The following is a 17255-nucleotide window of genomic DNA, read 5'->3' as shown; positions in this document are numbered from 1 at the left end:
ACCACTTCAATCCAGCCAATGAGAGGTCGTCAAGAGCATTGCTGATCACTGGTTGCCACATGTCCTTGCTGAAACATTTGTACCCACCATTCCACTGCATGGTATGGGAAGGCATTATTCCCAAGGTCTTCCACCAATTCACTGTGACATTATCTCGCATTTCTCCCTCAGTGAAAGGCTGTTTTGCTGTATGAACATTGCTCAACACAAGTTACTTCCATCTCACACAACACTCACCACACATCTGATTTCACAATGCTCTCTGTGCTACTGTCAGCAATCACAGTGCCATCTGTTGTTGTGAATACATAATATGCCTGCATAACGCCCATGCAACAAATACCAGGTTGCAATCCACTAACATATCGGCAAGAACAAAAAAAAGTTGCTATGGCTTTTGCCCCAACCTGCATATCTGCAGTTCTGTGACATATCCTGGGTTTCACCTATACGAGGCAGTGGGTATGTGTCAGATATTGTGACTTCATTCACCATTCACATATCAATGTGTAAGCAGCAGGATTTTTCACCATTAAGACTTCTTGGCCACAATTGCTATAGGTGAAGCCCATAGATTTGAGAAAAGTTAAATAATTCCACTATTGAGCTGTTGCTGAATACTCTTCTACAACTAAATGCAAATGCTATGGGTTAATAGGGTTTTTGCACTACCTGTCTAATGCTCCAAGTTGCAATTTTGCAGTATGTTAGGTCTGTGGTCAGGAAACTCTTCTAGTACTGGATAAGGCTTTGATCAGATACTGGCAGGTGTGTCAATTTCTCCTGTAAGTGATTTCTAATGGGTTGCATGACTGTAAACTTCTCTCATGGGGAAATGACTTCTGTTTTCTACTCTTTTGAATTTGTTTTCCTCCTGTCAAAGGTAGTTCATCATTAACTATCATCTGTATGCTGCCCAGTACAGTCTCGCATGGTACATCATCTCTCGTACTGAAATTATCTGTGCAAGCTGGGGCACATAGTTTACTATTCAGTCTCAGGTTTACAGAGGCAATGATTCACATGAACCTGAAATTGATAAGACTTCATTCTGGTTGAGCGGGTCAATCAGAAAGATAGTTCTGTTAGGCTCTCGTATTTTGACTGTCATCCTACCCCCACACATGGTTACAGGGGCATTGGCTTTTAGCACACAGATCTAGGGTTCACTAGAATCTCAGTGAATAGGGCATTTCCTCAGGGTACCTTGCTCCTGTCGTGTGTTTTCAAATGATGAATTACTTCATGGAGTTCAACAGTTCACGATTGATCATCAGCACCCTGAAAATGGTGCAGAAAATAGCTACCTGAGATGACATGAAAATCCTGTCCACATTTCTTCACTGCTTCTATCTCAAGCTCATATTTTTTTTTCCATTGATCATTAGTTCAACAGGGTAAGTTCCCATAGACTTTATTAATCCCATCCCCAATCTACTAATATGACAGTGAGGCAGCTTAAATGCCTGCATATCACCAAAAACTAATCACCTGAGTGCTTGTGTCAACCAGGTGACAGATATTGTAGGTGATGCTACAATGCTCATTGACCTATATGTGTCAAGGAACTGACATTGCAATTTCTTTGGTGCAGTCTCATGAGGGTAGGTTTGTAGCTGATTAGCAGAACTCAGCTCAGGCTGAGTGCTGCATTCATTCTGCAGAAGAATGTAGCTGAAGATTGACTGTGGTTTCTCCTGAGCAATTTTTCTCAGGTTTTCAATTGATAAATGCAGATTAGCTCTTGTAATTTTACAAACAAAATTTGTTTCTACTGCAGTGATACTCCTTACAGTTATCTGTGGAAAAAAACATGAAATTAATTAAAAGTACACTTACAAACAGTTCTTACAAGTTAACATTTGAATGGTGACTGTATTGCAATAAAAGCTTTAAGCTTTCTACTAAACTGCTAGATTCATGCATTCTCATAGTTTACACAGTCGTTGTGCTCCAAGTTGTGTGGTCTGGTAATGCTCATCTGTATGAGTTACAGGAAAATGCTGCCCTGCTATTCAAAACATCAAATTGATAAGATCTGAAAGCCACATAACAGAGTGATTGAGGACCAGGACTGCCATTTTCACATTCATTTTCTGAAATGAATTTTCTTGCAAATGACTGTCAGTGTGGTTTAACATCGTTTGCATTTATTTGTTCTTCTTATCATTGTCTTATGTCTTTCACTCTTCAAATGAAACAAAAGCACTGTTGAAAGTGAAGTTGCCATGAAGCAGATTGTCCCGTATGCTTTTGAATATCTGTGGGACATCATTAATAGCAAACTCTTCATCAATTTATACTGAAATAATGTCTTTCATGAGTAATGTGTTAATACTTGACCACACTTAGGTTACTGATCACATTTAAGAGATTATTCTGCATTACATTTCAGTCTTTGAATTCTGTGAATGATGTCTTTACTGCAAGGGTATTTTAAGCCTAGTTAACATTGAGCAAAGGAACACCTGTGAAAACTGTATTCCCTCACATGTAATTGGTAGGCAGGTGTGAGAAAATGACATTTGGATGTGTTTGGCCCATAGTCCATTTGCTGTCAACCATGTCTGATTTTTCTGCAATAGTTTAGTCACATGATTCCTAATCTTTTCTAGTATGTAACATTATTTGCTTCATAAGTGAAACAAATCCTGTCTGTAATGTTTTTTACCCTTTAGTGCAATGAGAAACAATTTAGTACCAAATGCATAATCTCAATTTTTGGAAGTGTTTGATTAAATGCTTGTTCTGTTGTGTTCCTTTCCATTCAAAAACATTAAAATGCTTGTGGAAAAGGCAGCTGATAATTGAAACAAATGGCAGAGAGCACTAATGAATTGCTCTCTTAAACCTGGTTTACACCAGAGTGAACACAAGCAAATGGGAATTCTCCCTGGTGTAAACTGTGGGTGAGTGTGAACAAACAGCAGCTTTTTAATTTTCTCCTCATTGGTAATGAGGAGCCAGTGAAGGCATCAACAGACACATGCATAAAGTTTTTTAATAATACTAAAGAATGCTGGGGGTGCAATTCACTGTTGAATGCATTACCTCCTTGCGTTTCATGCTTACATACAAATTCAGACACCTACATACTTATTTTCACACTCGGCTTTTCTTGATTTGTTAAAAGCATTGCACAAAATGACGCTATCTCAATAACAAAGATTTACATCACAGCTATAAATTGTGTTGTCAAGTGAAACCTTTATGGGATTGGCATGCAATGTTCATTTTCTCATGTTCACCTCCAATCCCACCAATGTGAATGCTTGTTGCCAGATACAAATGAATTCTGGTGAATTGTCTGTGAATGCATATTTGCTTGTTTCCTTCCATTTGCTGCAGTGTAAATGAGGCTTTACACTTCTTCTCTCATGTTCACTTCCATTTGCTTTAGTACACAGCAGGCTTTAGAACAGGGAAATGTGACATGATATGATATATGTGATTACTCCTTGGTTGGCAACCTTGGTCATATTTTTTAAATGAAATAATTGGTAACATTTGAATGTAAGTTTTTATTGTTTATTTCACGATTGTTATTTCGTCTATAGAGCCATTTGCAAGTGCAAAGTGAAGACTGAAGTAATGTTCCTTAAATTGTGTTTATCAAATGTTACCCAAATGTTTTATTGTTTTCAGTTTTCATCTCACACTTGAAAATGGCTCTACAGCTGAAATCATGACAATGAGCTAAATAAATAATGAAAACTTAGTCAAGTGGGAGCAATGATTTCATTTAAAAATATCATATGGTTTCTGTACAGGAAGTGCAGTTGCTGCATTATACTCGTATTGACATCTAAGACCAACAACATTTTGGGAGGATAGACTGCTTAGGATTCTACCCATAATGGATTCATCACCTGAATTCAAACTCCACTTCTGTAATTCTTTATCTGTGTCAACAAAACTGAACATTCTTAATCCAGGGCTTTCCTGTCTGCTTGCTCCACAGTTGATGTACTTGTGATCACTTGGTATGAGAACTCGATCCACTAATGAGTCTATCTCAGACACAACTGTCCTTCACAGATGCCAGATACTGGCAAGCAATTTGGAGCTATTTGTGTTGGAGCAAGGTTGCTGCGAATGTCTTGAATGAAGTGCCATCTAGTCATTAGTGCCAGAGGTAAGGGTGTGATGGCTGTCACTGTCTGGTGACTGCTCCCTGTTGAGGGTTGCCTGCCAGAGCAAGTGGATGGTCAATTTGTTTCTTATGTGATCTAGACTGAAAATCTGAAATCTCAACAGTGGTGGGGCAGTGGGGTATGGGATTGTAGGTATGTCAATTGAAAACTCTGACATACAACATTGCTATTTATTTGCAGTTTATTCCCACAACATATATAATATTGAATAGCCAAATATGGTAATTGTTCCCTGGTTGATACATGCACATAAAATAATGCTGGAAAGTATTTAATTCTCACCCACTGTTGTCTTTACATTAACACAGCCATCAATAACTTCTATAATATCTCTACACAATACACTTTACAATGTTCACATAAAAGTTCACCCTTATAATTGGCCTTGCCCATGTTAATATTAATAGTAACCTCAGATTTTTTGCTGGTGATGCAGTGACTTATAATGAAATACTATCTGAAAGAAGCTGCATAAATATTATCGGATGTTGATAAGATTTCAAAGTGGTGCAAAGATTGGCAACTTGCTATAAATGTTCAGAAATCTAAAATTGTGCGTTTCACAAAATGAAAATGGTAATATCCTATGACTATGATAGCAATGAGTCACTGCTGGAATTAGCCAGCTTATACAAATATCTGGGTGTAACACATTGTGGGCATATGAAATGGAATGATCACATAGTCTCTATTGTGGGTAAAGCAGGTTGTAGACCTTGTTTTTTGGTAGATTACTGGGGAAGTACAGCCAGCCTACAAAAGAGATTGCTTACAAATCAAATGTGCAACTGGTTTTAGAATATTGATCAAGTGTGGGGGAACCGTACGAGATAGGAATAACGGGGGATATTGAACATATACAGAGAAGGGCAGCACGGATGGTCACAGGTTTGTTTGATCTGTGGGAGATGTCAGAGATACTGAAGGAACTGGACAGGAAGACTCCTGAAGATAGACATAAACTGTCCTGAGAAATTCTGTTAACAAAGTTTCAAGAACTGGCTTTAAATGATGATTCCAGGACTATACTACACTCCCCTATTTATCACTCACATAGGGACCGGGAAGATAAGATTGGAATAATTACTGCATGCACAGAGGCATTCAAACAATCATTCTTCCTGCACTTCATATGTAAATTAAATAAGAAGAAACACTAATAACTGGTGCAGTGGGATGTACCCTCTGCTGTGCATCTCATGATGGTTTGTAGAGTATAGAGGTAGATGTAGTTCTCATGAATACACTTTGTGAATGCCTGTTGCCTGCTCTCAATTCCAGCTGTTTATGACTACCCTTTAGTAGCAACTCATAACTTCATGGTTTTTTGTCAATTACAAGAAAATGATATATCAATTAATAATATGAAAGAGAAAATATCATAGTGGTGTGGATGTTTAAAACTAATGATTTCACGTCTCAGACTATTTATATCTTTTGTGTTCTACAAAAACACAAGATGCTACTTTTTTAATATCATTAACTAATGCACGAGAAACTTTTCCTGGCTTCCAATTGAGATGCCATGTAAAATTATTTCAGAGATGTTTACATTTCAACTATTTACCTTGAAATCCAAAATAAGGGACATCTAAGAACATATCTATGTTCATAAAATTTTGGGTTTCAGTATTATCAAAACAGATTTTAGAAACATGACGGGGTATAAGAATGGTGGTGTTTTGAAATCATCTCTCATTAACAACTTTTGAAATATGGATATTTAAGATAAAACAATTACTTTCTCTGAATCGGAAACAATTGGTCAGAAAAACTGACTAGGCTGTTGGTTTCAACACATGAGCATCATAATGAATTTGTTGTCTTCAAGTCATGATACCTCCTGAAATATTTAACTTTAAGTGAAAACAATTTCCCCACAATGTTCAGGGTTGGAGAAATTATATCTACAATAATAAGAATGCCAGACAGAAAAGTTGATAAATACAGGTACACCTAAGGTGCAGTCATGATAATAAGGTAATGACAGTTAGCTATAGCTTGTTAAATACTTGAATTAAGCATGCTGCATTCCATAGTCTATCCAGTGAAAGCCTCTTCATCTCTGTGTAACTACTGCAACTTGTATATGTTATGTCTGTTCTTTCAGATATGTCCATGCAGTTGCAGTGTGTCCAGATGTTGTAGTGGTCAGTGCATCTGTCTAGTAATTGTGAGACCCAGATTCAAATTCCAGTCCAGCACAAATTGTCAATTCGCCCCATTGAGACAAGTCATTGCCCTCTGGAAGCTAATGTCCTTAATTATTTTGTGTCATAATCACAACTTGCATTCATTTGAACCTGCTTATTGGCCTTTTTATAAAAGAGAAAAAAATTACCAAAAAGATGAACTCTTTATGCCTCAGGATGTGTCCCGTTAACCAATCCCTTCTTTAAGTCAAACTGCACCATAAATTTTTTTCTTCCCCAATCCAGTCCAATACCTCCTCATTAGTTGTTTGATCTTCTCATCTAAACTTCTGTAGCATCACATTTTAGAAGCTTCTATTTTCTTTTTGTGTGAGCTGTTTGTTGTTCAGATTTCACTTCCAAGCAAGGCTACATTTTAGACAAATACCTTCAGAAAAGACATCCTGACATTTAAATCTATATTAAATTTTAACAAATGTCTCCTCTTAAGAAAATATTTTCTTGTTATTGCCAGTCTGCATTTTATGTCCTCTCTGCTTCAACCATCATCATTTATTTTGTTGCCCAAGTAGGAAAACTCTCCTACTACTTTTAGTTTCTCATTTGCTAATTCCCTCATTACTATCTGATTTAATTTGACTGCATTCCATTAATCTTGTTTTACTTCTGTCTTAGTAATACCTTAATTCTATCAAACTGTTTATTGGGCTTGTGTGGTTCTACCATTTCTGCGATAGGTGTGCTACCGACGTAATGGTCACAATGAAGCTGATGAACCAATGTTCACTCAACCTCTAATGTACCAGAAGATCAAGAAAACAAAACCAGTGTTGGATAAATATGCAAATAAACTAATAAATGAAGGTGTTGTTACAGCAGAAGAGGTCAAGGTAGGTGTTTTCTCTAAACTGTATTAGTTATAATACTGCCAGGTGAGTGAAATGCTAATAGCAACAAGCAGGAATTAACCTAATGTCTCGGGTTTATGGTGAGAATTCAAGGAGATGTGGAAAAATACAATATGTATAAAAACTAACGGATATTGGAAGGGAGAGCATAAGGTATATGTGTTGGAAATCTAATAAGAGCTGCACACAAAAGCTGAAACAAAGTGCAGAATGCAGGTGACTATGAAATAAATATACTTTAACATAAGAGAATGCTGAATGAGATGGTGAGTACAGCAGACTCTGGATAAAATTACATTCCAGTCTCCTTGTGAATTCATCTAAACTTGCAGTGCAGTTTTAGGAAAGGTACCTTGAATACTGTATTGTTTCTTACACCCATCATCTGTGCCCCAGTGACAATAAGGGCCAAGATGATGTTAGAGAGATTGAAGTCTGAGAATAAGAAATTGTGAGACTCGTATCACTACCCTTGACAGCTTCAATACTCTCTGTAAAAGGTCTCAAAGAGATGTGCTCTTGTGGATAGGCCACCAGACTCTCATTTTGGATGAGAGAGGCTCAAATCCCCATCCAGTCATATTTTTACAATACAAGCTTGTACTTTATTTCTAATGATTGTCATCAGTGAGTTATTAAATCTCAGTCATTTTGCAGCTGTGTATGAAATGATCCAAGTCATATACCAGTGATATGCAACAATTGATAATCATTTTAAATCTGTGTTGTGTTGACTGCCCTTTCCATGTCTAATTTGAAAGGTCTACAATCTCATTTATTGCTAACATTTCAGTGTTGATTTTCCTCTCACTATATTTGTAATTTATATTTGTAAGTTGCTTATAACATGTGTACTGAGTTGCTACACAAATGTAGTAGTGAAATTACATAATGAAGATCCAGCATGTGATAACCAGTAGCTTTGAAAAATAAACCTAGTTTTGTTGTATTTACTTGGAATGTGGTAAATCCTACTTTCAGGATGTTCATGACAAGTATGAAAAAATATGTGAGGAAGCATTGGAAAATGCAAGAAAGGAGACTCACATCAAGTTTAAGGACTGGCTTGATTCTCCATGGTCTGGGTTCTTTGAGGGCAAAGATCCAATGAGAGTATCTCCTACAGGTGTCAAAGAAGACACACTCATTCACATTGGCAAGAAAATGTCATCTCCACCACCAAATGCTGCAGAATTTGAAATTCATCCAGGTCTGTAGTTAAGTAAAATTAATTTGTAAGATATTTTGTCTCTGAATCTGACTGTTCAATTAAGCATCTTCAAAGAATTCCTGAGATCATACATCAAACCCCCAACTTTCACTTAAATAATATGTGGTCCTCTTCAACAGCTAGTATGTTAAGTAGATATTGTTTTGATGGGGTATCGATGATGGGGAGAGCCTCTGACAAGAGTAAGTTACATCAAACCAGATGACCTGGAATGAAGTGGTTCAGACTTGCACAGAGTGGTGGCAGCGCTGAAATATGTGCAAGGAGAAGGCAGAAAAGTTTTGATATAGATAATTATGTCCCTGTGGTGATCCTGTCCTTGTTGACAGATAACAGGTGAAGAAAAGCAATCTTCCCAGTATCTGGTGTGATCAAAGAAGAATTCTTTTTGACAAAGCCATTTTCTTCACTGAACACATTGAAAAACTTTTGTGAAGTTGTGGCCTTAGAAGAGATGAGGTTCATCCTTTTGATCAGTATGTTAAATGCTGCTTAGTCAGAGATGCATCAATCTTCTTATAAGCTTGGGGACATATTGTAGTGCCATGAGAATTTTGGGGTAAATTCTAGAGACCCTCGTATTTCCACCATCTTGAACACATGTTATTTTAGAGATGAGTGTGGTAAAGTAGAACTGTGTCTACAGCACCACAATTATGTGTGTGTGCAGGACAGACATGTATTGGATGGATGACCGGCGCGAGCAGGTAGACGTCGAGCCCGCCTAAGAAGTTATATGCCCAACTCAAAGAATAAACACGCCGTACTCTGTGTAACGTCAGACATTATTGTGTGAACATTTGAATGTTGTTGAAAGAACGGAAGAGACAATTACTTATTCATTCTCTTACTTTCGTAAGTTCCAGACAGTTGTCTTGTGAAATCTGGAGATAATTTTGAAACTGTATTTATTTAAAAAGTAATTTATTGTTTCCAGCATTAAGAAGACATATGGGAACTTACTAAATGTCAATATTCATGTGTCAAAGGATTGAGAGAATTTCAGTGTGTATAGTTGCTTTTGTCCACTTGAAGTGTACAATAGCTGTTGTGTAATTGATCAGTTTACTGCTAAAGTAAATCCTCATGTTAAAACCGCCAGAACATGGTGACCAAAGTGAGCAGGATATGAAAAGGAGGAATTTTTTTTTTAAGAAGATTGAGATGACCAAAAGTAGAGAGTTGCCATAGCAACATATAATAATGAGATGAAAAAATTGGTCTGCAAGGTTCGATTAAGAAGATTTGGTTGTGGGGAGGAAGCAATCCTCACACACACAGTAACCAGCTGACGTAGTCACAGTAACCCACCATCATTGCTGGTTGCTGTTTGAGTTGCTGACTTCATGCCCACCAAAGCTGCAAGCAACATATGATGCTGCCGGTGCCCGTGTGTTTCACTGGTGCCGTTTCTATACCTCACCGACGCAGCCTACAAACCTATGCCGGGTGAGCTCAAGATAATAACTATTTGAATGTAAATTAGGGTGGTCATTATTCACAGAGGTGATTTTTTTAATGATCACAAGATCAAAGAAAATTAGGACTATGGAGAAGGAACAACAACCTACAGAAACTGTAGAACCAGCTATGACGATGACAGTGACTAAGTTCATGCCAGACTGGGCTGAAGTAGCAAATTTAATTAAGGGACTGAATCTGAAGTTAGACTCAGTGAATACTAAGTTAAATACCAAATTAGATGCTCAGAATTCTTCGTTAAGTGAAAAAATAGGTGGGCAAAGTGTAGCCGCCACTCCTCAGATTGACTCTTTGAGAAATGAAGTAAGTACTACTTTTCATTTAAAGTTAGAAGCACAGAGTGTGATTTCAACTGTTCAATAGAAGCACAGAGTGAAGCTTTTAAGAAACTAGAAGCACAGGGTGAAGCTTTAAATTCTAAATTTGAGAAGTTAAATGATAAAGTGGAAAATTTACAAGTACATTTAATGAATGAATTAAGTAATTCTTTAACTGTACAGATGAATCAAATGTTTACAGACTTTAACAAAAAGCAGAATGATCAATTTCAGAGGTTGACCAAGAAATTAGAATTTGATATTGAGGACAAGTGTACCAATATAGAGTCTGAATTTAATGAGAAGTTAGTGTCATTTCAAAGTGTGTGTAATGTTACATTTGATGCATTGAAAAAGAGATTACATACCTTAAAAGATACCATTGAAAGACAAGACAAACTGATCCCTATTGCAGGTTGTGCTCTTCCTCTCTTCGTACTGTTGTCAGAAGATTATACTAAAATTCCATCCACGGCATTATTACAAAGGAATTTTGATGGCTGTCATGAACACTGATTTTGTCTCTAATTGCTAACGACCTACCTGTCTGCCTTGGTGATGAATAAGAAAACAAGGCTCTTAGTAAAGCACCACCCAAGCAGTTGTTGGCTTTCAGGTACCTGTATGTATAATATACATATCTACAATCCCCAAAACAGGGAACTAGCATTCCATCATATAGCTGGTCTAGTAGAACAATTTCCTCCTAGCCTCGTTATTGCAGGGTGTATCATAATGCTAAGAACCCACTCTGTGGCCTTACAAACAAGTCCAGAACTGGTCTATTGACTGGAAAATTAATTGCAAAGCTTGCTCTAGGGCTACTTAAAATTGGACCTCCAATGCAATTCAACATAGCCTACACGGTGTATTCCATCATAGACATTATAATATGTAGTACAGCCACCACTCCTTTTGCCATTGGAGCAGCCCTAATGCTCTGTGCAGCTTTGATCCCTCTCTCTCTTTTCTTAACCACCACTCAACAGAAAAGTTAACTGGGCAGCCTTCAGTGCAAAAGTAATGTTTAAGATTAACCATCAGAAGGGAATTTGTGGAACTGACTCGGAAATAAATGACGTGATACTTATCACCTGTGAAGTACTAATTCACTGTTCCTCGAGTTTTCCACCTCCCTGCAGTGATTATCCTCCCTCCCCAAACTATTTCTGTTTTAGCCTCCATAAACTGACACCTCCCATTCTTTTTATCACCTTATTCCAGTAATTTACCACAGCAACAGGCCATAGTAAACAGACCTCGAACATTGAAAAGAGCTGAGTTTTCTTAGGATAGAGGTCCTGATGATCTCAAAGTTTAGTTCCTATAAAACAACAATCATCTTCATTGTGATAAATGTATGGGAGCCTAGTCAGCGCTAGAACTGATCCTTCATAAAGGACATAGCCAATTTCCTTCCAATGTGATCTTTTTCTTTGTCTTTTTAACCCTGTTGATAGGATGTTAAACCAAAATCTTCCTTCTTCCTTGCTTTGCAATGCTGTGAATAAAAAGACAACTTATCACATCACAGAATTTTTTGTGACACCAGATAAGGAAATAAACAAGAAGTTGAAGATTATAGTTAATATAGAGGAATGATGGATATGAATGGAATGTTGGAGTGCTTCAAAATAAATTAAGACAGTGAGATAGGTATAATGAATTTTCATGGCAAACTGAGACATTTATGAATGGGAAATTAAATGTTAAAATATATCAAACATAACAGTTGGACACCAGCTGACAGATTGTGGAATAAAACAGTTCATATATAGCAAGCTTATTACCTAAGGCCAGTGCTTGATTTGTAAAAGTAGTAGTTCTGGTACAGTGACCTTCCAGGAAGTGGGAGGGGTGCTTCTGAAATTAGACTTCTGAAGTCAGACTTCTTAAAATTTAAATAAAACAATGGAAAATCCAGGATGTAATGTAATGATACGATGAGAAGGAAAGTTGTTGCCATACAGTGGAGATGCTGAGTCATAGTAGAGGCCGTCAGATGTCGCCATATTCCCGCTTGTTCTTGTAAGCGGGACTGAGCAGTGAGAATGCTGCCTGCAAGATTATCATGTTCCGGGAGTGCAGTCTTGATAATGATGCAACCTGACACTCTTGGCTGGCCACCTGCAGTGCCGCCAGTCGCATGGGGCTGTTCCAAACGTGGGTCATACCGTGTGCGGCAATCCGAGTTACAAGTATACTAATAAGGAACATGTGTGTGTAACATGTCACAGTTGTGCTGGTATGTATGAATGCATTTTGGGAGATTTAAGACAAATTTTAGTCAAATGAATCTAAACAGACATTCGAACAAATCCAGTCCACGTAATTATAAATGTAAAGCTGCCAAAGTTTCCTGTAAAAGTGCTATCAGTGGCGGCATTCTGGTTACTCAGAAACTGTCATGTAATGGCGACAAGGGAAATTGTTAAACCTTATCATAAAGCAAGAGATGATGACTGTAAAATATTTTCTGCATGAAGATAAGATTATCGTGGGGTTTAAGCTAAGCATTAACACGAAGTCATTTCTTGCAATAGCAAGGAAAACTAGCCACCCACTTTCCTGCCTGCCATAGATATTAATGTTGAATTTTGTGTGTGTGTGTTTTGTACTTGTGGTTGTTTTTAAAGTGACATTTCATTTTACAAATGTTTCCTATTTTGTGTGTAACTGCGCGTATGCAAGATTTCCTTTCGTGGAATTAGTTTTGAAGTTTATTGCCTTTATGGTTGTGTTTATTTCTTCCTCTTTACTTAGCTACAGGTTCATTACTCCACTGTTTCTTCACTCTTTGATGACTTAATAAGGTTCATTGTATTTATTACGACCTCAGTTAGTATTAAAGATTGCCATCAACTAGGGAAAGGTGGTTAACGTATTATCTGTTTGAGTTAATTTTGTAACTTTTCTATCAAAACTAATTGTGTAACTTTTATGTTTTATTTTTATTTTATTGTAGGCCCTAGTTCTATAAAAGATATTCCACTTTTGCAACAATGCTGTACAGGTAGAATATTCGAGAAAGTAAGTGCTTTGGACTTACGAACAGTCTTTCGCAGGCTCTGTAGATACATGCTTGGAACGCTTGAAGGAAACGACCACCTTTTGAGGTGTTCCATTCTTCAGGTCATAGGTGCTTAATGTATTAATCGCTGTATGTAATTACCATTTGTTATCATTTGATACCCTTCTGTTAACCATCACTGCCTTGCAATTTAATTTTTATATGCTGTGTTTTCTAACTGAAAATATACAGTTTTTCGCAGGCTCTGTAAATACATACTTGGAACACTTGATGAAAACGACCACCTTTTGAAGTGTTCCACTTTTCAGGTCATAGGTGCTTAATGTATTAATTGCAGTATGTAATTACCATTTGTTATCATTTGATACCCTTCTGTTAACCATCACTGCCTTGCAATTTTATTTTTATATGCTGTGTTTTCTAACTGAAAATATACAAATCACAGCAACAGACATAAGAAAAACTACAAAAAGCCAGATCCACCTGTTGCTAAAGCTGAAAGAAACTCAAGATTACAGTGCTTGAACTCAACAAAGAGAAATGCGTTATGGAATGATGTTCTGAGGTAACTCGTCACTTAGAAAGAAAGTATTGATTCCACAAAAGAGAGCAGTAAAAATAATATGTGATGTTCACTCACAGAAATCATGTAGGCACAATAATCTTCAAGGGGGTTGGCATTTTAACTGCGCTGTCAAATACATATATTTGTTAATGACATTCGTCATAAACAGCCCATCACAGTTTGAGAAGGACACTAGAAGGAAAAAAGATCTTACCCATTATTAAAGCTGTCAGTGGCTCAGAAAGGAGTTCAGTATGCAGCAACAAATATCTTTGGTCACTTGCCCAATAACATAAAATGTCTAGCAGGTAGCAAAGTAAGTTTTAAATTGAACTTAAAAATCACTTCTTCTGGACAACTTCTGTTCCATTGATGAATGTATATTGGAAAGGTGGTAGCCAGAGAAAAAAGATGTTCTTTCCACATCATTTCCATAAAAGAAACATTCAAATGATTTATCAAACATTTAACTAACTAACTGACCAACCAAAGACTGTTGTACTGACAGTCGTACAGTAGCACCCAAAAGAAAAATGATTTAAAGCAGCAGCTGAGGATTTGATCCACCTGCTAAACAGTACGTTGAAATTAATCTGTTATTTAGTGAAGAAGTCGTTTCTTATACACAACCAATTTTCTTCTACTCAAGCTATGTAAATGACCGTAGTACACAATTACAAATTCATGTAATTAAAAGAAAGTGTACATAGTCAAAACAAATGATGTACAATATAGTTTTGCAAATTAATCTGAAACCTTAATTCAGCAGTCCCATTTCTGAAGATATTGCACTGCAGTTGAGTCTGTTCTCCTGTTAGTACCATAGTTATACAATAATTTACATTACTTAGCATGAAGTGTGTAATATCCACTGCATAATTGTGCAGTCATTACTTATCACCCCTCAATATTATATTTGATTACATACACACCTCAGAAAACCAGTTGTCAGTTGCCTTTGTTTCGGTGCCTCAAATTTAGCTTATTTGGTTCTCTTATTGTTATGGATGATGATAATATCATTAACATGATCAGAATCTAGAAAACTTCTTTTCTGAGCCAGTACCATCCCTGCCTTACTAAAATATCTTTCACTCGAGGTACTACTGGCAGGTATGCAGAAAACCTCTTTGCTGAGTTTCGAGAGGGCACATGAATTTGTTTTCCACCATGAAAGAAGGTCTGTGAACTCATCGTTTGGACTCTCCATATTCGTATATTTCTCAACCTCATCTTTCGACTTTGAGGTGGATGTTCGCCACTTTTGAAATTTTTTTGTGGGAGAAGGCACGACATCTTTGGTTATGTTTGTGTCAACAACATTATTTAACATTTTTCGCACTTCTTGATGAATTTTTTCTCTTCTTTCTTCAGGAAAAACTAATAGTTCCTTGAAACAGGGATGCAAGAACGTTGCCACATGATGAATGTCATGTAGTTCATCTAGAACTTTCTGTTTTATAAACAGTTCTGCCCTTTCATTTAGCTTACACACTGTCACATTGTCAGCTCCAGTTTCGCAGAGACCTATCAGTTTCAAAATCCATGGCACTACAAATGGTAGTGTTGGCTCATTGTCTCCTTCCAAATCGTCCGTAGCCTCTTTGAAAACCTTCAAAAATTGAATAACGCTTTCCATAGTCACATTCTGATATGATGTCTTCATCTTGCATTTGTTTTAATCACTCAAAACAATCTCTATTTGGTCTTTCTGTGAATGGAATGAGTCTAACATCATGTACACACTGTTCCACCTGGTTTCTACATCATAGTGTAAGGTTTATCTAATCTCACGACTAAGCCAGATCGTTTCATAAAGCCTACTAGTTTACGTACAGTTAGGATGGAGTCATACACTGCAGGAATCTCATCCATTAAGAAACCTTCATTGAATGTGTGCCTCAATCCTGTATTAATACAGTGCATCACACATGGGAGTCGTTTGCATGCTTTCTTGATGTTAGCTCCCAGATCTGTAACAAAAGTAACCTGTCTTAGTTCCAAGGACGTTTTCTGCAACTCTGACATTTGTTCATATATTTCTGTAATGATATGTTCACCAGTCTTGGCAACATCAGGAAACCTCATACTTAAGAGTACACTGTTTTCTAGTTTCCATTTGTCCGTCGACTTATCAATACAGTTGGATGTGATAGTCAGGTAATGGGTTTTATGATAGCTGTGTCCACAGATTGCATGTCATTGAACACTGGTTTTTACCAATTGTGTCTTTCACTACTGGAATAAGTTCACTCTTGACTTGATCAGCCAATTTCTTAATATGTCGTGCTACAGACCTTGGGGAAGGTAGCACGTCTTGGGTGGTGATTTGTCCGTATTTTGCTCCTGTATTTATCAGTTCTTGAGCTAAGCTTATGAAACCTTCATCACTTACCATATGAAATGGTCGGAGGTCTGCTGCACACATTAAAACACATTTGTCCCTAATAGATATTTTATCAGCACTGGCAGCTGCAATGCTTGACAAGCATCAATTATCCTTACATTTATGTATGTTCCTTCCAGTTGTGCTTCCTTTGTAAGCAAGCAATGCTCCACAATTTCCATTTTGGCACTTAACATAACCAACTGGAAGCTGTGTATCTCTTTCAACAACCATTTGAAACAGTCTTAATAACCACCTTCATGTATGTTTCATGAAGACCATTTTTCTTTTTGTTTACAGACACAACAAATGTATCAATTCATTAAAAAATACTACACAAACGAAGTGATTCGATTAATCAAATACTATCATGTCTCGAATTCAGAAGCTCTATTCTGTAATTACTTAGTAATAATTGAAGGGATTACCTTAAATTTTTCCCAGCTGGAACTACCACTCCTTACTCCCACTTTATTTATCAGAATGTACGTCCCATCAGCAAGTTTCTCCAACACATCTTTTGTGATGGTAGTTATTGCACTGGTCCTGGTTCCGCAACCACTCGTACTGAGTTTAGTCCCATGACAACTTACTGCCTAACGATATGTTACAATAAAGCGAGTCTCTCGGGCCAGCACATGTCCTATTCGACAATCCTCGCCTAAGCTCATTTTTGTAGTTTGACATCAGTCATCCCCACCTCACGCGCCTGTGCCAGCGATAATGAGCCCCGTACTCAGCGAGAAGTGTGCAAGACTGAGCAGCGTTTTGACGTGCTATAAGTCATAGAGCGGAAAAGGAGAGAAATTAAAAGACTGGGTGGGTGGCGGCAGTGGTGGTGGTGGTGGTGGTGGGATGATGGCTGTATAGTGCTGTAATGGGAACATGGAAGGGGCTGGATGGGTGAGGACAATGACTACCAAAGTTTGAGGCCAGTAGGGTTATGTGAACATAGGATGTATTGCAGGGAAAGTTCTCACCTGCACAATTCAGAAAAGCTGGTGTTGGTGGGAAGGATCCATATGGCA

The 17255-nt window shown here is 37.4% G+C and overlaps 1 protein-coding gene across 1 annotated transcript in view; it reads left to right on the top strand.

The window, feature by feature from the left end:
* LOC124544999 (2-oxoglutarate dehydrogenase, mitochondrial-like) overlaps positions 1-17255 on the top strand; it is a 181905-nt gene that overhangs the window by 110882 nt on the left and 53768 nt on the right. The window contains exons 10-11 of the mRNA XM_047123755.1: positions 7045-7197; positions 8197-8425. Coding sequence (XP_046979711.1) covers positions 7045-7197; positions 8197-8425 — 382 coding nt within the window. The remainder of the gene's footprint in view (positions 1-7044; positions 7198-8196; positions 8426-17255) is intronic.

The sequence above is a fragment of the Schistocerca americana genome, chromosome 8, assembly GCF_021461395.2.
Source record: "Schistocerca americana isolate TAMUIC-IGC-003095 chromosome 8, iqSchAmer2.1, whole genome shotgun sequence".
Classification (NCBI taxonomy): domain Eukaryota; kingdom Metazoa; phylum Arthropoda; class Insecta; order Orthoptera; family Acrididae; genus Schistocerca; species Schistocerca americana.
Note: the sequence above shows the minus strand (reverse complement) of the source record. Positions and strands in the feature narration are given on the sequence as shown.